Source organism: Aedes aegypti, chromosome 2 (assembly GCF_002204515.2).
Source record: "Aedes aegypti strain LVP_AGWG chromosome 2, AaegL5.0 Primary Assembly, whole genome shotgun sequence".
Lineage (NCBI taxonomy): Eukaryota > Metazoa > Arthropoda > Insecta > Diptera > Culicidae > Aedes > Aedes aegypti.
This window is the reverse complement of record NC_035108.1, coordinates 220,106,770-220,130,236: the sequence shown is the minus strand read 5'-3', so window position 1 is coordinate 220,130,236 and position 23,467 is coordinate 220,106,770. Positions and strand designations below refer to the sequence as shown.

The following is a 23,467-nucleotide window of genomic DNA, read 5'->3' as shown; positions in this document are numbered from 1 at the left end:
ATTCAATAATAAATCCAATCGGAAATCTGTCATATTCCAATCTAATTGTTTTCATTCACGTTGTCGCAGATGTCGGTTTGGTGCGTAGAACGAAACATTTTGCAGGAGCGATGAACAGTCAAAATTTCCTCTGATCAAATCAAACATAAAAAGCCTTTGTAGGTTACTGCGTCTCGAAGAAAGTGTTTGCAAAGCAATGAGTCTGCAGCGTGGCGTGTAATCAGGCAAGTTAAATGGATCCGATCATGGCAGCTGCCGAAGGGCGAAGCGGATGAAGCTACGCTGGACCTTTTCAATCCGGATAATGTGGGTAGTATGTTGTGGAGACCATACACATACAGCATACTCCCAAATACTACGAACAAGCAAGCAATGTAACGCCTTGAGATCATAGATGTCCTTGAAGCAGCTAGCATTTCGTCGAAAAAATCCGCCTTCACAGTTGTAACATTGACGTGTTCCTTTTTTTCGGTGGTGATTTAAAGGTGGCTCAAAGATAAAGTAGGTTTATATGTACAAACTTAGCATCCCATAGTGAAAACTCATTCTTCAAACCATAATGAAAGACGTTGCTGAAGAAACAAATCCCTATTGAGCTAATTTTGTTTGGAGTACTCCTGGAGCTGAAGCTCGATTTTCGTCTACACTATTCATCATTCATCGCGAAGGCTAAAAGACAGCTTGGCTTTATTTCTAAAATAGCTCGAGATTTCAAGGATCCTCACTGCCTTAATGCATTGTACTGCTCACTGGTTAGACCTTTAATTGAAAATGCTTCTGTGGTCTGGTATCCGTACGATGTTACCTGGATACACGGCATTAATTTTCGCCCAAACCATGCCAGATAAACTTTCGGATCAAGAATTGCATACTAGGAGTTGAATCTCGGAATAAAAACATAAAAATCCTCCAAAACTTATGACTTTGGTTTGTGAACATATGATCGTTAGCACACGTGCAGAATAATGCATTATTCGCGGAGCGTAGTTTGTTATGATAATTTGACGGCAAAAGGTTAATTGTTGCTGCTATGATCGCAGGATAAAGAACAACCGCGATGCATCATGGATTTTGTCATGATCACTAGATTTCCATCCTTGCTCCTAATTCATCACTTTCACCCCCTGTCTAGCCTTTTCGCCCCCAAATTTAGTGGCTCTGAAAATCGCCCCCATGGGGGTGAATTCGCTCACTTTGGGAATCACTAATTTAAACTAATACACCTTAAAACATGCTCCTCAGATAACATTTTATATAGTTCCATGCAATGGAAGTTAGATTGAAAATTACAATTTCCACGTCTTTAAAAAAAAACAAAAACTATAACTCTTCCAAACCTCAATAAATTTCAATCATATTTTATCATACTTGAAGTATAAGTCGCATAATTGAATAGCATTTGAATCACCATGTTTTGAATTGAATTTACACGGGTAAAAATGCGGCACTCTAAAATGGGAGAAAGTGTAATGATTTCAGAAGGAAGGTGTGTTTTCATGTTATGAAAATACACCATGACCAAAAGTCAAGAAATCATGAAACATTTTACCGTAACGCCGGCTGTACGTTACGTTTTCTATTTTTAGCGAGGAAAAATGTCAATTTAAATCTTCAAATCATGAAGCATGTATGCTGGAACCATGAATAAAATTCATGGAAACATAAGCACTATTCATGGATTTAGTCATCTGTCATTTATGATTCCTATTTTTTATGCGAAAAGTGGCAATTTCGGTCATGAAATCATGAAGCAGGGTCTGATATCATGAACACAGTTCATGAAAACATAAGCACTTTTCGTGTATTTAGATGCCTGTCATTCATGATTCTAATTTTGGTGCTGAAAAGTGTCAAGTTGAGTTATGAAATCATGACGCAGAATCTCTGAATTTTGAACTCATTTAATGAAAACAGGCATTATACGTCATTTAAGATCCCAGTTTATAGTTGCCAGTGGTAAGCAAATAAAATGAAGATTAAAATAGTTACGGTTTTTGTGCCGGTAGTTTCGTAATAAACTGTGTAAACATTCCAAAAACGTCAACATAACGAGTGCTGCATCTTTAGCAGGAACGCTTACATTCGTTGGTTAGGTTTGTACGCAAAATGTTGTTTTGAGCATTAATTGATTCATCACTTCCGAACAGTTAAAATTGCCGACGAGCTTGTCAAGCAAAATCTTCGCTGCCCGGTTGCCCGGTTCTGCATAGTCAGGAAGAAGTAAGTACATTTTGGAACAATGTGGGAACTCACGGAAATTTCGCCAAGAATGTCATCGATTTGATGGCAAGGTTCCGAAGAACTTAAACTTTTTCAAAAACAAAACTTTTTTTTATAATTTTACTAGAAAATATCACCGATTGCCATGAGACACGTTGACTAAGGTAAAGAAAATGACAGCTTGATTTGTGTAATGCCCTGAGCATACAAATTCTTGCATAATAGTCACGATTTCATGACTTTAAGTCATGATATCATGAAACATAACATTTTATAAATGCAAGACTTTTTGTTCATGAATCCGGCAACGGATTTTTTTCCGTGTAGGAATCTTCAAAAGAAATCCCACTTCACTTCACGCATTTTTGAACCATTCTCACCCACGACAACGGTAGCTCAACCAGAAACGATTGAATTAATTTTAGGTGTATCTTATAAAGCGCAAATTTAAATTCAGCAAAGATGGTAATGAATATTGTTCTTCTGGGTGTATCTTATAAAGCGCAAATTTAAATTCAGCAACGATGGTAATAAATATTGTTCTCTTAGAACTAGTATGACGTTCTTTCTTCTTTTCTTTTTTGAAGTTAAGTCTCAATTAGGACATATAATTCTTCACAACTCAAGTAACAAAATTTTATGTTTATGTTTTAAGCAATTCCATAAATTCAATAGCGTTTCCGCGCTTACGGAAACCTAATCATTAACCTTCCAATATGACATAAGAGGCCCTTACTCTAGCTAGAGCGTAGACGAAGAGGGAGGAAATTTTCTTGTACTTGTTCTCGTTTCCCGTAATCCATATCTGCACAGCAAAGAAAAAAAAATCGAAATGCTGCCCTAGAATTAAAGTGGTTAAAAAGAACTACAAGGATGTCTAGTTTTAGGAGTGCAGGTAGTCTTTTTGGAATTTCCGAAAATATGTGTACTGCTCGAAAATTATTATGGTGGATAAATGGGTAAAATCAAATGAAAATTAGCTCAACTTTTTCCAGTAATATATTTACCCAACTAATTGGCAAAAATTTGCATCGAACTCAACTAATTAGTTTTGAGTACGAACATTATTTCAGAACTACATGAGACTGTAAAACTATGGGCTCTAGAAAATTTCATGAATCAGCTCACACAAACAGCAATAAAAAACTCGTACCTATCTATGCATACAATATTTTGGTATATTGATAAAATATTGTTCAGTAGTCCAAGTATTGTCCACACCTCTATATAGCAATTATTTCGAATGCTCCCTGAAACCTTTGAAACACTTGGTCCAGTCTGTCAAAATTTATCAAAAATTGACTCCACAGGGAATCAGACTTTTAGCAAATATGAATGGATCCAACTCCAGGGAATATTGGCGATTCTGTCCTTTGCAAGCCGCGAATTTTGAAACATTTGACGAAAAACACAAATTTAGCTTCATTTAGATACCTTATGTTCACAGTTTAAACCTGAATAGAAAAAAGCCTAATCGATCAAATAGAGCAAATCTTTTTAGATTAGAATTGAAGGTTTAAAATAAATCCAAATTAACGACAGATTGGTCAACATACATTTTACCCGGCGATTTTCGTAGGAATTACAGTATCGATTTAAGCGTATCATGAAACCCGTATTTCAAAGAGAGTGGTGATAAAGAACAGGAGCATCTGTATTAATTTTACTCGAAAAAGTGCTCCGCGAACCAAAAAGGCCCCTGCTCAAGACGAAAGTCAAAATTGGAGTCAGTGTTTTATCAAATATACTTCACTAACTTCCAGTCGTATTTCGCTTTAGATTTTGATTGAATGGATCGGTTTCAAAGCTCCAAAATTATTTCTTTTTAATTTTTCTATTCCAATGTAAATTTGGCGTAAGGCAAAACCTTTTAAATTGTTTCAAAATGAAAATTCTAAGTTCAACCACCATACCAATAAAAAAAGAATTTAAAAACTGAAAAACGGTAAAATATAGGAAAATTCATTAGCACTTTTACTATCAAGGAGTGAAAATTTACGCCAACTACCAGGGATTCAAAAAAGGCGGAAATCCTGCTCTAACCCTTTTTTCTTTTTGTAAGCAGTTTTCAAAATTTCCTTATCAATGAAACCGGACACTATTCAGGCACTAGTTCCCCAAAGTTCGCATTTAGGTCCAATTTCGACCATATTGTTTTTTTTTTCATTATATTTCTCTATTCTTCTACTTCTTCTCCTTATCATTACGTCCTCAAAAGTCTGCTTCTTAGCTTAGTGTTCAATGAGCACTTTCACAGTTATTTACTGAGAGCTTTCTATGCCAAAGTTGCCATTTTCGTATTTGTATGTCGTGTGGCAGGTACGATGATATTTTATGCCCAAGAAAGTTTAGGAAATTTTCATTACGAAAAGATCCTGAACGTACAGGGAATCGAACACAGACACCTTCAGCATGGCTTTGCTTTATAGCCGCGGAGTCTAATCACTCGACTAGGGAAAACCCCATCTTATATTATTATAAATCTAAAAATTCTTATTTATGCTGGCGATATGAAATATTATATGGAAATCGTCAGCAGCCAGCAAAAAATGCAGTTTCATTTACCTGAATAAAATAAGTATAAGGTCGGCGTTAAGTCAGAGTGGACCAAGTGACATTTTTCATTTTTTGTATTTCGATTTTTTATTTTTTAAATCGGTAAAAATTTTGGTTCAATATTTCTACACATCTTTGTGTTACTTTCTAACAATATAATGCAAAGTGATAATCATTAAAAATCGTAATCCAAACCACTGATAGAACGATTTTTTGATGGCTTATGTGCACTTGGTCCACTCTGACCGAACAAAAGACCAGTGAGTTGATTCACTCTGACTGCATAATTTCTAGGAAAATAACAAGCATGTAAAGCTTGCATGGTCAAACTGGGTACATATCTCTAAGATAAGTATATTATAAAGACCCTTAAACTAGGGCTGTGCACTATGAAGATTTATCGGTATCGGCGATATCATATTGAATCAATATCGGTATCGGCAATATATCGGATTTGACATTATCGATATCAAACCGATATTCGATAATTTTCAAAAGAGATGTTTAGAAGTAAAACCGACAATATCGGCTTTGTTTGACACCAACTGTTGCATTATGAAGTCCATTACTTGAATTTCATACCCAATGGAATTTCAATACCCAATGGAATTTCAATATTTATTGAAAAATTTTCAATTGTAGTATAAACAAAAAAATGTTGTTCTGATTTATCGGAACTGTTATCGGATCGATAATGGCTTTATCGATATCGGAAAATATCGTGCCGACAGATATCGGATATCGTATCGATAAAATCGATCCGATAATATCGATATTATCGATAATATCGATATTTGCACAGCCCTACCTTAAACATCGAATCTATGACAAAAGGTCGAAAGGACAGAAGGTTGAAAGACAAAAGGTCGAAAGGACAAAAGGTCGAATAACAAAAACAGAAATGACAAAAGGTCGAAAATCTTTTTTCCAAGAAGGAAAAATTTTTCACCAAGCAAATCCGTTTCGACCCTTTGTCCTTTAAACCTTTTGTCTTTCGACCTTTTGTCCTTTCGACGTTTTGTCTTTCGACCTTTTGTCCATGAACCAGCTAATTCTGGAAGTTGTTACTTGACCATGAGTGAGACTCGTGTGCTTTGCTAAAAACAATTGCTCCTAGTTCTCGAAGACTAGTTGAATATTTGCTTAAAGCAATGCTAGACAATTCTTTGTTCCTCTCCGTTAAGAAAATCAATTTGAGTATTTGAAAGCATATTGTTTAATTCAGTCGTAATATGATATTATTTCCAATTAAACAGGTAGATAATCAGAAAACTTCTAAACAATAAAATAAAATAGTTCATCGATTTGGTTATTGCTCCAATAACGACTGTTGTTCAAGTTCATTCAATGGAAATATCTACAGCAAAATTGGAATAATATTAATATGATTTTTGCTATTGCAATCCAAGTCTCGATGAATCATAAAGTTTTGATTTCAACTGCAACATTTTTAATGTTGGACTTGATTGAGCACGATTCACTCAACATTCAATCTCATCACCTATTATGTATGACTTTTTGAGTGTTTACACCAATGATTAGTGTTACAAAAAATTCACAAAGTGATGCAGATATTGTCAAATTCGATTAATATATGGATATTTTATTTCCATAATACTTAAATTTCCTATGCTTGCTGACCTTGATCTGACCCGGGCCTTCCATAGCCCTAATCCAGCACTGGCTAAACAAGCAACTCTATGGAGGCGTGGCGTAGGTTATTTTCCATATAAAATCTATATTAGCTCTACCACCAGGACGTATTATGAGTCTTTAAATTCAGTCCTCTCTAAATTTATAATATCTTTCTCTAACATAATCAGTGCAAATTGTTTTTGATATCTGGATCATTGTTACTCCAAAAAAGATTTTTTAAAGGCTTCTCGTTGACGATTCTATAGAAAAACAAGCCTTTTTAAGATTGTCAAATTTTCCAGCCAATTTGTAATAATCAATGATATTGATAACCTTCAAAAATCGACCCGACCCGAATTTAATTACTTTGGTGGATCTTTTATTATCACAACATTGTAAAATATTAGTCGAACTAAATACATTAACCTGATTGCAATTTTATTTATACATTTAAAATACAAAGTGTCCTTTATTAGGGTACTCTATAAAATGAATAGTCCTTAGTCTACAATTGATTGTCGAAATGAATGAACAAAAATAGAAATTTTATGCTCTCTGCATTGTTTTAACTGGTTGTATTCAATACTAATAATTAGTGTTATACAAATAAATGATACACAAATGTAAGGTGATGAAAACCAACATACGTTTTGCAAAAAAGGTTAACAAAATATTTTTCGCATCTATGGATGCGAGGTGGGTCAATTATATGCGATTGACAAAATCGCTTCTTAGCCGGGTAGTACCTAGGAAAAGGCTTTCGATTTCCTTCGTCTATCCCACTGTGCTCGATATTGGATGCCGGTAGATAAACACTTCTGGTGCGCGTCGATTTTCCCCTTCGGACGACGGAAAAAACCGAACCGAAAGCGTCGTAACAGCGGAAAACGCCGTTTCCATGGCAGCTAGTGTTCGTATGAAGGAACGGAAAGGATCAAGGTGGGGGGGGGGGGGTGGCTTGTCGGTGAGGCACCAGCTTTGTAATATCGTCAACTGGTTTTTGTGATCCAGGCGAATTCGCTTCTTGCTCTCAGTCCAGGCAACATCGTTTGAGAAGAATATAAAGTAACCATTACTAAACGAGAAGTCGGTTTGTTGTGTTTATGCGTCTCATAGTGTTGCACTTGGTTGGTGGAGTGTCTCACAGTCTTTTCTATACTTCCGGTCTCTATCGCAACCTGCTTTCTTCTATTTGATCTAGCTATGTGCGTAACGTAAGGAGGAAGAAAAATCGGAAATAAGTGCTTGAGTACTTGATAGTATATTGCACACGGCAAGGTGTTTAATTTCATTCGTTTAATAAAAGTGGTGGGTAAAAGTGCTCTGAAAGTGGCAATACTAATCATCGGAGAGAAGAAAGAATCAAGTGTAAAGCATTTTATTGCATGTGTAGGAAGATAAGGGGTCTTGTGCTTTTATCATGAATGTACAGCAGAAAAATTTGGAGCATGAAAAGTGAAGTTGATAGTTGACGAGTCATTTGGCTACACAAAACGGAACAGTGGCGACAGATATTGTCTCTGGGTGACAGTGCTTTTACCAAACCAAAAAAGGAAAATCTGGAAGAAAGACGGACCAGACGACATACATGCTCTCTCGGTTTTATGCTACTACATCCTATGGCTGGCTGCGGCGGCCCGTTTACATAACTGCAGATGAAAAGGAGTATTGAACTTTATGAAGGTTTGCGCTCTGCAGTCCTTTACTACTTCCGCAGTGAATGAGTTTTTCTTTGTTCGAGCACATACCTACCCTGACAAAAAAACTCGTTAAACAACGTGATTCAAATTCTACGACGGAATATATCGCTAGGGATTGCCTGAACCCCAAATTTCATCAACCAGACAAAGCAGTCATAACCATTCTAAAATTGATTCTATCAAAGTATAATACTTGCTGTTAACATTTATCTCTGGTTATCCTTGATGTTGGCTACTTGATGGCCAGTTTACATGGTTCCACTTTATCATGTCTGAGTTAGTTTTTGGGAATAAAGAATTTGCCAACTTTATTGGGATTATTTTCACGCAGGGTCCATTCTTCTTCTCGGCATTAACGTTCGCACTGGGACAGAGCCGGCTACTCAGCTTAGTGTTCTTACGAGCACTTCCACAGTTATTAACTGAGAGCTTTCTATGCCAAATTCGCCATTTTTGCATTCGTATATCGTGTGGCAGGTATGATTATACTCTATATGCCCAGGAAAGCCAAGGAAATTTCCATTACGAAAAGATCCTGGACCGACCGTGAATCGAACCCAGACACCTTCAGCATGACTTTGCTTTGTAGCCGCGGACTCTAACCACTCGGCTAAGGAAGGCCCCAGGGTCCATGTAGAGCTTGAAAATATGAAAAGAACAAGCTGATTGCAAAATCTCATTCAATTCTCATATGATATTCATAGCCCACAGGCGGACGAAAGAAAACGGCTTACGACTAATTGATTTTGCCGCCTCCAACAATATTCGTAGCACCTACTTGCATCACAGCCTTTCATATCGATACACCTAGAGATCACCACAGCAGACAGAATCACAAATCGACCACGTTCTGATTGATGGACGGCACTTCTCTGACATTATCAATGTTACGACCTATTGTGGCGCTAACATCGACTCTGACCACTATCTGATGATGGTTGAACTGCGCCCAAAACTCTCCGTCGATAACAACGTACGGTACCGACGGCCGCCCCGGTATGACGTAGAGTGGCTCAAGCAACCGGATGTCGCAGCGGCATACGCGCAGCACCTCGAGGCTGCATTGCCGAAAAAGGGTGAGCTAGATGAAGCCCATCTTGAGGCTGCTGGAGAATAGTGAAGGCAGTCATCAACAATGCAGCTGACAGCAACGTTGGGTACGTGGGATGGAGTCGACGGAACGATTGGTTGGACGAGGAATGTAGGCAGATTCTGGAGGAGAAGAATGTAGCACATGTGGTCATGCTGCAGCAAGGGACTCGGCAGAACGTGGAGCGTTATAGACGGAAACGGCAACAACAGACCCGCCTCTTTCGACAGAAAAAACGCCGCCTGGAATTGACGAAGTGCGAGGAGATTAAACAGCTGTGCCGGTCTCAAGAAACACGTGACTTCTATCAGAAGCTCAACGCATCACGCAACAGTTCCGTGCCGGGAGCCAAGGTGTGCAGGGATAAGGATGGGAGCATTTTGACGGACGAACGTAAGGTGATCGAAAGGTGGAAGCAGCACCTCGACGAATGCCCGAATGGCGCTGAGAGCACAGGCAATGAAGGACGGGACAACGGAGGAAATGCCTTCTACAGTACTGCGGAGGATGGAAACACACCAGCCCCCACTTTGAGGGAGGTCAAGGATGTCATTCAAGAGCAATAAAGCTGCTGGTAAGAATGTACGACAAATCGTCCAAAAATGTCGTGAATACCAGGTCCGAACGAAACCTTTTCATTAATTTCTAGACGGCATACGATAGTATCGATCGCGTAGAGCGACGTTGGAAGATGTGCAAAATTGTATGAATATTTCAGGCGAACATTCCAGTTCGTTTGGATCCCGCCAGGGACTACGACAAGGTGATGGACTTTCGTGCCTGTTATTCAATATTGTGCTAGAAGGTGTTATGCGGAGAACCGGGCTCAACAGCAGGGGTACGATTTTTACGAGATCTAGTCAATTTGTTTGCTTCGTGAATGATATGGGCATTGTCGGCCGAACATTTGAAAAGGCGGCCTGTATACCTGAAACGCGAGGCAGCTAAAGTTGGACTGGTGAATGCGTACAAGACAAAGTACATGCTAGCTGTTGGGTCGAGCGCGACAGGGCTCGCCTAGGTAGCAGTGTTACGATAGACGGGGATACGTTCGAGGTGGTCAACAAGTTCGTCTACCTTGTATTTTTGCTGACGGCTAACAATAACGTTACAAACAAATACCTACAAAAACAACAACGATACAAATGTACCATATACAAAACGCTCATAAGGCCGGTAGTCCTCTACGGGCATGAAATGTGGACGATGCTCGAGGAGGACCTGCAAGCACTTGGAGTCTTCGAACGTCGGGTGCTTAGGACGATCTACGGCGGTGTGCAGGAGAACGGTGTGTGGCGGCGAAGGATGAACCACGAGCTCGCCCAACTCTACGGCGAATTCAGTATCCAGAAGGTGGCCAAAGCTGGAAGGATACGATGGGCAGGGAGGCAGCTGGTGTTCGCTTCGTATCCGGTTGGTACAAGAAGGCGTGGATCGCAGCAAGCTAGGATGTAGAGATGCGGCCACGAACCAAGTATTGTGGCGTGAAATTGTTGATTCAGTGTTATCTGTTTAGATGTTAACTAAATAAATGAAATGAAAATAAGATTCGTAGCTGAAACATCGAAAACATGTTGATTTGGCATCAATTGCATATCAATTGATTGGAAAAATGTTTGCGAAAAAGGAAAATGGGGTAATTTATACCAAATTGGATGTAGTGACCTACATAAATCACTCCGGACCCGTGGATATTGCATAGACCAACACATGATTACATTGCAGTTTAAAATGCCAGTCTATGCCAGCGAAATTTGAGCATCGGTGTATTCTTTAAATATTTCAAATCATGATTTAACACACTTCTTCACACATAATTTAATCTGTCAAGTTAATCTACCGCACTTAATGTATAATGTACGAGACACAACATTCATCACTCGATTCTCCTCATACTAAATGGTTAATGTATTACGCGACAATCATAGAATCTGCGAAGAACACGGCCAAAAAAACGCGTGTATCAAATCACTTACCACCGATCAGCATCATCACGATGCTGAAGATTTTCTCGCTGATTGTGGTGGGAGATACATTTCCAAACCCGACGGACGTCAGGCTGGTGAATGTGAAGTAGAGCGATGTTATATATGCTTCGCCGTGTGTAACATTCGTTACTGGGATTTTCAATCGCTCGGCCAACGTATGAATCCATCCTGTGGGCGAATAGCAGAAGAGGTAAATCAAGTTGGTGATTCATAAAATATGCATGAATGGTTGAGTGGTGAAAACAGTTCGACACGTTTCAGTGCAATGCGTTTCATATTTTATTAGGTGGAAGCCTAAATGGTTTATTCTATATCAAATAAATATGTCTACTGTTCTCTATTAGAACTACACTATAACAAGCAGTTGAAAATATTTATGTAATATGCTCAGAATAATCCTAAACGATTAGGCTCTATCGGTGATGAACTAGCAGCAGGCCGTTATATTGTGACATGACTCATGTTTAGTTAATTTGACTCCAAATAGTAATTTTAAAGTAGATTACGATTCCTACAGGACGGTATCATAAATACAATCAGAGACCCACCTTTAGTATGCAGAAAAACTAGAGTGTTAATTCAAGCATATCCTATATAGGGTAAATGATGGCTTCGGCACCCTGAGGGTATTTTCGGCAACACTAACTTATCAACCTTGTTAGAATTTATCTACGGAACAAGGGTTACCTTCAATGTACTCAACATGTTCCTTGAAATATAATCTTCCATATAAATCACATTCTTGACAAAAATATTATATAACATGGGTTTTATTATTAAATGAAATAAATGCTTACGAAATCATCGTCATTCGTGAGCTGCCGAACAGAACAACACAAGAACAGCTTAGGAAAAACTCACCACTTCGAAAGGTCCAATTCTCCGCTCCAATGCCATTTTTTTCACAAAATCTACGCACCGATCACTTATGCACAATTAAACTTTTGATTGGTCTATAAAGCACTAGAAAATACTTAATTTTTATGCTTCAAATCAGAAGTAAAAATTAATGAACTTTGTTTTCCTCGGCAATCACTTTTTATTACTGCACCAGGTTGCCAGAAAACCATATTCGGTGTAATTATTATTCACGATTTGAATTCACAGAAAAGATTGAACACAACTAATTAATTTATTGGAATTATGCAACAAAGCATGCATGGGTAATAATTGAGTCTTTCAATGCCTTCCTTATTTGAAGATTGTAGCGCATAAACTTCAAAATACTGAGAAACATATAAAATATACGTCTTTTAATAGGTTAACTATTTTGGCAACACTCCTGTTGTTCTACAGGCAATCAGTGCATGATGTAATTGTGTCAAATCAAAAGTGAGTAGATTTGAAAAGGGTCTATTCTGATTTTCTCGTACACTGAGAAGAATATGAACCTTAAAAATTACTGGCAAGGTTTGGATTTTGATCCGAATTAGTTGATCGAACCATATTCGGAGAGTGATATTCAAAAACAAAAAAAAAATAAATCCTGGGACATCGCAATCGATTTTTTTATACACCCCAACCTCTTTTTATGACCGTTATAGGGGGGTCGTAAAAAAAATTTGGGTAATAATTATGTTTTTGAAAAATGCAACGTCTATATGCGAAAATACTGATTCGAGATATTCTGCAAAGTTGAAGCATGGGTTGGGAACTTTCCAAAATGGCCGTTCAAGTTTTCATATTTTAGTAATAGATGGCAACACTGCTCGATTGTTATTAAAAGAGCCAATCATGGGGTAAGACACTCATTAATATTGGTATTAATATCCGTTAATACGGATTAATATATATTATTTTTTATGATATCATCAAGATAGCCAAGATTTTCCTAAAGACATCTGACAGAAGTATCTAAAATTTAAGACAATGTAGGGGGCTTATAAACAAGCGGCTAGGGATCGTGGATTGTATGTCTTGCGGATCTGACATACCGCAGTGAGACAAATTGTATCGGTATCGCGTTGCGGAATGGTCCAAAAATCGTAGAAAGATGTGGGGCATTGATGAAAATCATGCTTCACCGAATGTGATGCATCGTACAAGGTGTCAGTCTTTTTCTAGCCATACAAGCAGTGTGGTCTATGTTGCATTTCTCATATATTTTGTTCAATATAGAGAATGGAGGTGAGGATGTTCTAATCACTGAATTTATTAGTGGTAGTATGGGGAATATCCTGGTCTGCAGAGACCTGTCAGGTATAGATTCTGATATTACTCCAACACATATAATACTTCAGGAACATATTTTCTTTTCTTTTATTTTGGCTAAAAGGTAATTCATGACCATATGGATCTGAGACGAACTGACAATAAACACAACTTATTTTTTCATATAAATAATCGATTTGCCTTGGCAATTCCGGCAACAGGCAAACAGCAAAACTCCATGCATACTTGATAATATTCTCAATATCAATATTAATATCATTCATAAATATTAATATTTTAATACTGGATCTAGTGTCCTGCCCCATGGAGCCAATTTTATGGGGGTGTGATATGCAAATACCAAAAAATTTCAAAGATGACGGTACCGAATGTTCACCAAAGTTGAAGGAAGTGTTGCGTGCTATACAGTCGGCCGAATCACAAATGTTCATGTGGCTGGCAGCACTGTTCAAGAAGAATAAAGAAAAGATCAAAACCATAAAACTTGAGCGGAACAGAAAAATAGAATGCTTAGCAACATAGCAATACTCTTCAACTGTAATCCAGTTTTTCATGAAGGGTTCAAAATTTTGTCATAGCTGGCAACACTGCTTAAGTGAAATTGCGTCACCGGCAGTACAAGTGTGCATGCAACTTTTGTTTTGCGGATATCTCAGGATCCTGATCAATTATAAAGATGGCGTCTTTGGCAAAGTTGTTCATTAGCTCAAGCGCTATCATTATTAAAGCTATGAGATTCAAAATTTTGCCATTAGGCGGCTCTAGTGAGCGTAGAATTTTTGTTTTGCGGATATATCAGGATCCTGACCACTTAGAAAGATGGCGTCTTCGGCAAAGTTATTCAGTAGCTCAAGGACTATCATTATCCTGGCCAAGAGATTCGAGATTTGGCCACCAGGCGGCGCTAGTGAGCGTAGAATTTTTGTTTTGCGGATATCTCAGGATCCTGACCACTTAGAAAAATAACGCCTTCGGCGAAGTTGTTCAGAAGCTCAAGCTATGCGATTCAAAATTTTGCCTCCTGGCGGCCTTGTGAGCATGAAACTTTTGTTTTGCGGGATCCTGACTACATAGACATGGCGTCTTGGGCAAAGTTGAGCTTCTCAGCAAGTTTATCGAAGACGCTATCTTTCTAGGTAGTCAAGATCCTGATATATCCGCAAAACAAAAGTTTCATGCTCACTTGTGCCGCCAGGTGGCAAAATTTTGAATCTCATAGCTTTTATAATGATAGTCCTTGAGCTAATGACCAACTTTGCCGAAGGCGCCATCTTTCTGAGTGGCCAGGATCCTGATATATCCGCAAAACAAAAGTTTGATGCTCACTAGCGCCGCCTGGTGGCAAAATTTTGAATCTCATAGCTTTTATTTGTATTTGTATTTGTATATTTGTCAATTCATCTGACTATTTGTCTTAATGAACAATTAAAGTAAAAAAAAATATAATCAACTATTTGAAACGCATATTGAAGACATATACAACGAATAACTTAATTCTAACACTTTAAAAATGCGTCAAACGAATATAAAATATCTTCCCGTTCTTCCTCGCGTAACACTCGTTCAATCCGTTGTCGAAATGTAGAAGTTGTCAAGCCGAAATCGAAGAGGTGATAGTGCTCGTTGAAGCGTGCTGCCATGTATCAAATAGGGTCATGTAATCCGTAATTAACTGTCCGAGCAGGGAGACCTTGAGCTACTGAACAACTTTGCAGAAGGCGCCATATTTCTAAGTGGCCAGGATCCTTAGATAACCGCAAAACAAATGTTTCATGATCACTAGCATCACCTAGTGGTAGAATTCCGCAATTCAGTGATGGTGGTGCTAGCCCTTGAACTACTGAACAACTTTGCTGAACATCATGATCCTCTATTTTGAATAGTTTGTAAGATATTGGTCATTTATAAAAAGGTCGTTAATCTGAATTTCGGCCGTTAAAAAGTGGTCGTAAAACGAACCGTCGGTAAAAAAAAAAACGGTCGTAAAAAGAGGTTGGACTGTAATACCATTCATTCTCTCGGTAATAATTTGGTGATAGAGCGTTCAAGAGCAGCAACCTTTACAGACCAAAACCATATCGAGCCATTCAGCTTGTCAGTGAATAGTTCAATTCACGGTGAAATTCTTGACATAAAAAAAAATGAAAACAAGTTTGCAAATACCATCGTTGCGGGTGAGATTTGGCCAAAAATGCGTAAGTTCTCATTTATTTTTAAATAACTTTCGCAATTTGACTTGATATGTTCGGTTAAATATGAGAATACGTTGCAAATGCTGAACAAATAATTGAAATCTGATTATTTTCCTTTAAATAGGAATCATTTGAAAATTGGCCCAAACTCACCCCTTCGAGAAGGTGACATTGGGCCAAACAAACTACACTCAGGAAAACGAACTATCGATAAACATAGGAACCGCCACAAGAAATTGGATTGAAATTCATAAGTTTACGTCATAGAACCGAAATTTGAAAACAAAAATAGTTTTCGCGGCAACCTGGAATCGAACCAAGGACCTTGCTTAGTTTTGCAACAAAAACTACCCAAAAACAGGATTTTTTAAAGAAAAAAACGAATTTCTTTGGATTATTTAAGTTTTTTGCCGAATATTACATGTTTCATATAAAACTTATGTTTCTAAAGCATTTTGTTTGAGATACAAGTTGAAAAGTGTATTTTTTACCATGTGCAAATATATCATTGTTTAAAAATTATTTAAAAAATGTTGTCAAGTCCTTTTCAAAGGTTTAACAAATAAGGAAAACCAGTTTCAGCTTTAAGAATATTGTTTAACTGATAAAAATTAAAATGTTGAATAACTTGGTCAAAACAGTAAAATGCGGTGTATGAAAAGTTCGAACACAATTAAATAAGCTTCAAAACCATGCAAAAAGATTTGGAATCGATTGAGTTTTCATGAAGTTATGATCAAACAAAGATATTTTTTCAGTAAAATAAAAAAAATGGAGTAAACTACTTTTTATTGTAACTAGTTTTGATTTTACACAAATTTGGTGTTCTACAAAGTTTTCAAAAAAAAATATTTTTTAAGGTAATGGTGCTGAAATTACCGAAGTTATGGTGACTTCACTGAAGGCCATTTTTTATAACTTGAAAATTCACCTCCAAGACGCTTGCACCTCTAAATTTTAATATTTTTGGCTCAAACTTCGAGGTTTCTCTACTAATATGATTCGAATTCAGAAGAGTACACGAATTTTTGGTTTTGAGAACTTTTGAAAAATAAGCCCCACCCTAATAGACTGTAGCGCATGTGCGAGTAGCAAATAGGAGCATGCATGTAACTCATTCAAACGCAACTCTGAAATTCAAGTAATCCGATAATCGCGTTCCGTGGATTTTTCTTGCAGAGCACAATATTATGAATCAATTAACCATGACGTCACGCTGCAACTTCTATGTTGGATTCGCACCTGCTGCAAGTTTATTACCATGACATGGCAATTTTTAAAGCCGAAATGCTGCCATAGTGAGATTGAATACAAAATTTATTCGTTAAAATAAATGAAAATGAAATTAGGCAGTGTCCATTTATGACATAACGCTAAAATGTACAATTTTCGACCATTCCCCCTCCGCAACGGTCTTTGCATGAAAAAAAAAATGTGTTTGAGCCGCAACGTTTGAGCCTACTTCCCCTCCCCCTAGAGCATTACGTAATATATGGACGGCACCTTAGTCTGCATAAATTTAGTGGCGTTGTGTATTCAATTTGAATCTCCGCTTTTTTATTTAATTTTTCACTCCCCAGCTATTACGAAAACAAAGCCAATGGTACTCACTGTTTGAGGATATTCCTTTCTCGTGTAAGGACCAGAGTCTAGATTAGTCGACAAATTTCAATTATCGATCCGATCCGATATTTAAAATTCTTTAAATCTTCAAAATTATTCAAATATATTTTAAAATTATGGATTATTATGGAAACATAAAATTTCGATCAATTTTTCATGCAGCTCACGAAATAACAAACTCAGCCCCCCTAAAATCCCAATTGAAACTTTTATTTGAACGCACGCTTATTTGCAGCAAAACGCTGGTAAATACGCCACCACTTTAGCTTTCAAAGAGAACGAAATGTGCATACGTATTTCTAGTGCCAAGGCAGGATTTAATTAAACCCACTTGAAGCTTGAAGACAGCATCATTAAAAACCCACCAAATGAATGTTATGTGGCACGCTGGGTGGGCTTATGAATAGTGTACTTTAAATTTAATTTACGTTATGGATCATAGCTCTTACTTTATGCCGTCATCTTTTCAAATATTATTCTCGTTCACTTTGCTTTTATATAATAAAAACATGAATGACGAGATCCTTTAACATTTACATTACTCTATTACTCCGAAAACCATCACCCCTAAAGTCAATACGCCGAATGGTAGAGTACCTCGAAAACCAATCACAAAACAGTTGAAAAAATCGAATATTTAATTCAATATAATCCCATGAAAAATTTTCGTATGACTGTTTTTGAGTAATGAGTATTTATGTGTCTGTGCCTGGTTAGCACTCGCCAAGGTTGCCAGCTTTCAGAGATTGTGATAAAAATGATTGAAAAATAATCAGTATTTGTGAAATAGCCATAAATCTATTTGCTCTAACGACTCAAAATTTAAAAAGGCAGAATTTCCCAAAATTATAAGCTGAATTCACACAAAATCTGGGACCTTATTTTAACAAGAAACAAAGGACCGATTTTTCAAATAATTCATAACCATAACTAATAGTACTAGTCGGGCTTGGTATAGAATTTTAAGCAGATGCTCTCACGGAATCTCGGGTTAAATTTTTAAAAAAGAAAATTAAAACGAATTCCCCGGTACTGTACGGGCGCAGAAATCCGAAAACTATCTGGGTCGCAGAACTGAAATGCAGATGCCTGTTTTGGCGCCACCTTTATTTGTGCACTTTTTGTTGTACCCGAACGGGTAATTCGTTTTAAGCTGGTGAACCAATGTTGCCTGTGCTGTGGACAAAACAATAAAATGTAACACAGCTAATTTCTTGAAAAAGGCACAATACATATTTCCGAAAAGTCGGATGTAAGCAATAAGCCATTTTTTAGTTTTATTGAATACTGAAAGCCGTAACCTCGAACATTATTTCTCCTAATAGCCGTAACCTCGAACATTAGTTCGCCTAATATGTGGTATGAGATGTATAAAATTTTAGCTTCATATAATCACGGTACTCCTCTGACCGTTATTATCGGAAAAAAAATCTCCATCAAATCTGTGCTCACCATTCGTTTTCTATAGCTTAGTTGCATGTCTGGGAAAAATCTAAAAAAATCGTAGGGCCCGTTTTGGAGTTACGCCTTTTTGATTGTATAAGTCAACTAATTCAAAGTAAATCTGAGAAATTTAAACGGATTTTCATTGGCCGTGATTATCAAGAGAAATAAACCATCAAAATTCAATCGAATTTTTCATTTATTGACATGTTCTTTCGAATTATTAACCTTTCGGTCGTCGCGCGAATTTTTGTAGCGCGAGTTGTCGCGCGTTGTACTTTGTACAACACCCTTGGTTTTGCGAATATCCCAGGAGAATGAACACTTAGAAAGATGACGTCTGCGACAAAATTGTTCAGTAGCTCAAGGACTATCATTATTTAAGCCATGAAATTCGGGATTTTGCCGCTAGGCGGCGCTAGTGAGCATGAAACTTTTGTTTCGCGGATCTCAGGATCCTGACCACTTAGAAAGATGGCGTCTTCGGCAAAGTTGTTCGGTAACTCAAGGACTATCATTGTTTGAGCTAATTGATTCAAAATTTCGCCACCAGGCAGCGCTAGTGAGCATAAACTATTTGTTTCGCAAATATCTCAGGAGCCTGATCACTTAGAAACATGGCGTCTTCGGCAGAGTTGTTCAGTAGCTCAAATTCTTTCTTTGTTTAATCCTTAAAGTTCGAGATTTTGTAAAATAATGATAATCCCTGAGCTTCTGAACAACTTTGCCGAAGGTGCCTGTCTAAAAGTCAAGATCCTGCAGTATCCGTAAAAAAAAATTTAATGCTCACTAGCGCCACCTGGTGGCAAAATATCCTATTTTTTGATTCAAATAATGATAGCCATTGAGCCACTGAACTACTTTGCCGAAGAGACTATCTTTCTAAGTGGTCAGGTTCCTGAGATATCTGCAAACAAAAGTTTCATGCTCACTAGTGCCGCCTAGTGGCAACATTTTGAATTAACTAGCTTGAACAATGATAGTTCTTAACATACTAAACAACTTTGCCGAAGACACCATCTTTCTAAATGGACTGGCTCCTGAGATATCAGCAAAACAAAAGTAAAACTTCCATGCCCTCTAGTGCCACCTAGCGGTCAAATTCCGAATTGAATGAGGTTCCATCAAATAGCGCTTCAACTTCAGAACAACTTTACTAAAGACCTATATTATCTGGATTTTGAGATATAACGATTTGAAACTGTAGTTTCCTTTAACCGTATATAGTGCGTTCATTATTATGCGACTTCCATGTACATTAGGGTGCGGCTTATTTTTCAAAAGTTCTCAAAACCGAAAATTCGTGTGCTCTACTGAATTTAAATCACATTAAAAGAGAAACCTCAAAATCTGAGCCAAAAATATTAACGTTTAGGGGTGGCGCAAGCGTCTTGAAGGTGAATTTGCAAGTTATAAAAAATTACCTTCAGTGAAGTAAACATAACTTTGTTACTTTCCAACCAATTTCAAAACTTTTAGCATCATTATCTTCAAAATTAAATTTATGAAAACTTCGTAAAACATCAAATTTGTCTAAAATCAAAACAAGTCATAGTTTAAAATACTTTTAAACAATTTTTTCCTCATTTTACTAAAAATTTCAACTTAGTTGGACCATAACTTCTTGAATACTCAATCGATTCCGAATCTTTATACATGTTTTTGAAGCAAATTTAGTTGTTTTCAAACTGTTCATACAACACATTTTTCTCAGAATGGTTATGCCTAAGTTTTTTACCAAAAACATGATTTTTTTAATGAAAAAAACAAATTTCTTTTGATTATTCAAGGTTTTTCGCCAGAAATTGAATTTTTTCTATAAAACTTAAATTTATAAAGCATCTTGCCTTCATTACGAGTTGAATAGTGCATATATATTTTAACATATGCAAACATAGTTTTGTTTCAAAATTATTTAAAAACTGTTGCCAAGTCCTTCTCAAAGGTTTAATAAATGAGAAAAACCAGTCTCAGCTTTAGAGATAATATTTAACCGGTAAAAAATTGAAAAAACTGGCATTTTTCGTTAAAAAATCATGTTTTTGTGCAGTTTTTGCTGACTAACTTGGTCAAGACATTTTTTTAGTGAAATGTGTTGTATGAACAGTTTGAAAACAACTAAATTTGCTTCAAAAGCATGTTAAAAGGTTTAGAATCGGTTGAGTAATCATGAAGTTATGGTCAAACAAAGTTGAAATTTTTAGTAAAATGAGGAAAAATTTGGAATGAATTACTTTTAACTAAAACTTGTTTTGATTTTAGACAAATTTGATGTTCTACAAAGTTTTCGTAAATTTAATTTTGAAGGTATTGATGCTAAAAGTTTTAAAATCACTTGAAAAATAACAAAGTTATGTTTACTTCACTGAAGTTTATTTTTTATAACTTGAAAATTCACCTTCAAGACGCTTGCGCCACCCCTAAATGTTAATATTTTTGGCTCAGATTTTGAGGTTTCTTTTTCAATGTAGTTTGAATTCAGTAGAGCACACGAATTTTTGGTTTTGAGAACTTTTTAAAAATAAGCCGCACCCTAATGTACATTTGTTGATTTTACCGTATTATAAAGGGCCATACTGTAAATAAAAACTGTCGAGTATTGTTCTTAAGAAGATTCTTGAGGAAAACATTTTGGTTTGGTGTAGATAGATAACTTTGTTGCAAAATGATAGCATATAAATCACAACTGTACAAAGTACAACAGCGCGATAGCCCGAAGGTTAAGATTGAGACGTCGCGCGGTGTTGGACATGCAACGGAAATGTCCCCAAACTAACCCTGGCGGAAAACATTATTCAAATTATGTTGAAATGATGACAATCGATCAATCGATAAATAGAAAAATAATCACATTTTCTTGACCCCACTACAACCCGGAATATCTCCAGCATGGTTCCGAATACAGCATTATCCATTTACTATCAAATGATTGGAACCTTTTTAAAGTAAACTGACCGTGGTTTAAAAAAAATCGAATGGAAATTGACAAAATGGCAGTTATTTGAAAATGCTTAGTCGGAGGTCGGTAACGTAAAGGTTAATCGTTTTTCTTGTCATTTCTATAAAACTGAGCTTGAGGCAGCACGTTGTATGCTGTCATTCATTATTAAAAACGCTTTTTGAAATTGCGCTGAACTGCCAGTCAATTTATCCATGAAAAGAATGCTTCTTTTCAAAATATAATTTATCACATAGAATCATTCATGGATCAAGTAAAAATGTTTTAAACCGTTTTTGTGTTTGGCTTTTATAATGAGAGCTATGGGGCCTTCCTTAGTCGAGTGGTTAGAGTCCGCGGCTACAAAGCATAGCCATGCTGAAGTTGTCTGGGTTCGATTCCCGGTTGGTCCAGGATCTTTTCGTAATTTAAATTTTTTTGACTTCCCTGGTCATAGAGTATCATCGTATTGCCACACGATATACGAATGCGAAAATGGTAAGTTTGTCGAACAAAGCTCTCAGTTAATAACTGTGGAAGTGCTCGTAAGAACACTAAGCTGAGAAGCAGGCTCTGTCCCAGTGAGGACGTTAATGCCAAGAAGAATAAGAGCTACAAACTCAATTATTTTTTTATTATTATCAATTATTATTGTATCAAAACTTTACCATTTGGTACGGAAGAGGAGAAAACCGGGAGAAAACACAAGCACAACGTCAAAACATTATTTGCTAGAGCGTAATAACGAGAACCTGCTGTCTGGCGCTAGTTAACTTTGAACAAATAAATTCCCTGCAATAACGATGAGCGCGTGTAGTCTAATTAAACAGTTTAATATATCGATTATAGCAATTAATCTCGGAAAGAAGACCCATTAAATACACAACAAGGAACAGCGATCGACGAACAAACGATTAAACTTACCAATGTCCCAGTCTTGGTCATTAACGAGTCTTTCTTTCTCTGCTATCACATACCAAATGCAAGCCAACCAATGTGCAACTAAAGAGAAGCATAGCATCAACAGCGTTAAAATCATAGCCGTGTATTGCGAATATCTATCCATCTTTTGAAGCAATCGTGCCAGCCTTAATAATCGTGTTAATTTGACTAAATGAATGTGAGATTCCTGTGCGTGAAGATCATAATGAAATAAACATGGGAAAATGGATAAAAAGGAAGAGAAGAAAAACTTAATTAGTATCATAGCTTCGGAGCGCGGCTAATATCGGTGATAGTGATGGTGGTTGGGGTATTTCACAAGGACCTTCATATCAATGGGTAGTAGGTATGTTGGTACTTGAATGCAATCGACTGAGAATGGTGTGACTTCTTGGTGTTTGTATATGTGTAGGCAAATCTTCATAATTGAATCTTCAAATCTAGAAACAAGACAGGGATTATAATTAAGTTATCTCTTACCTCCCCACTAATTACGTTACTAGCGTAGAGATGATCAAACGGCAGGGCGGCAAACAGGTCAACCATGAACCATCCTCGTAGATAGTTAACTGCTATACTTTTAGAATTTGATACAACCTCGCCTTTACGGGAAACATACGTTGTGCGAAAATTTACTAGAATATCTGGAAAGACATTGATAATTGATTAAATAATTATTATATGCAAGCTATACATGCCCGGTAACTTGATGGGGTAAAACTTGCTAGTTCATTTACTTTAAATTAGTTTAATCATCGGCTTTTGCAATAAGGACAAATACTGTGCGGTAGTTGACGTTTCGTAAAATTAGGTGCATGTGAATGCATGTATTGTCGTACAAATATTATTTTTTAAGCCCAGCACAGGATGCATATCGAAAGAAGTAAACTAAAAAAGTTTTTTAAATCATGAAATGAAGATTTTGATTCCATTGTTAAGTTGGTCAATAACTACGATAAATTTTCAAA

The 23,467-nt window shown here is 36.8% G+C and overlaps 1 protein-coding gene across 9 annotated transcripts in view; it reads right to left on the bottom strand.

Moving 5' to 3' along the window:
• Nucleotides 1–23,467, bottom strand: part of LOC5569573 (potassium voltage-gated channel subfamily H member 8) — a 187,111-nt gene that overhangs the window by 47,045 nt on the left and 116,599 nt on the right. For all 9 annotated transcript variants that reach the window (XM_021844060.1, XM_021844061.1, XM_021844062.1 and 6 more), the window contains 3 exons: nucleotides 22,980–23,143; nucleotides 22,482–22,686; nucleotides 11,178–11,357 (listed from right to left, as the gene is read on the bottom strand). In XM_021844060.1, coding sequence (XP_021699752.1) covers nucleotides 11,178–11,357; nucleotides 22,482–22,686; nucleotides 22,980–23,143 — 549 coding nt within the window. The remainder of the gene's footprint in view (nucleotides 1–11,177; nucleotides 11,358–22,481; nucleotides 22,687–22,979; nucleotides 23,144–23,467) is intronic.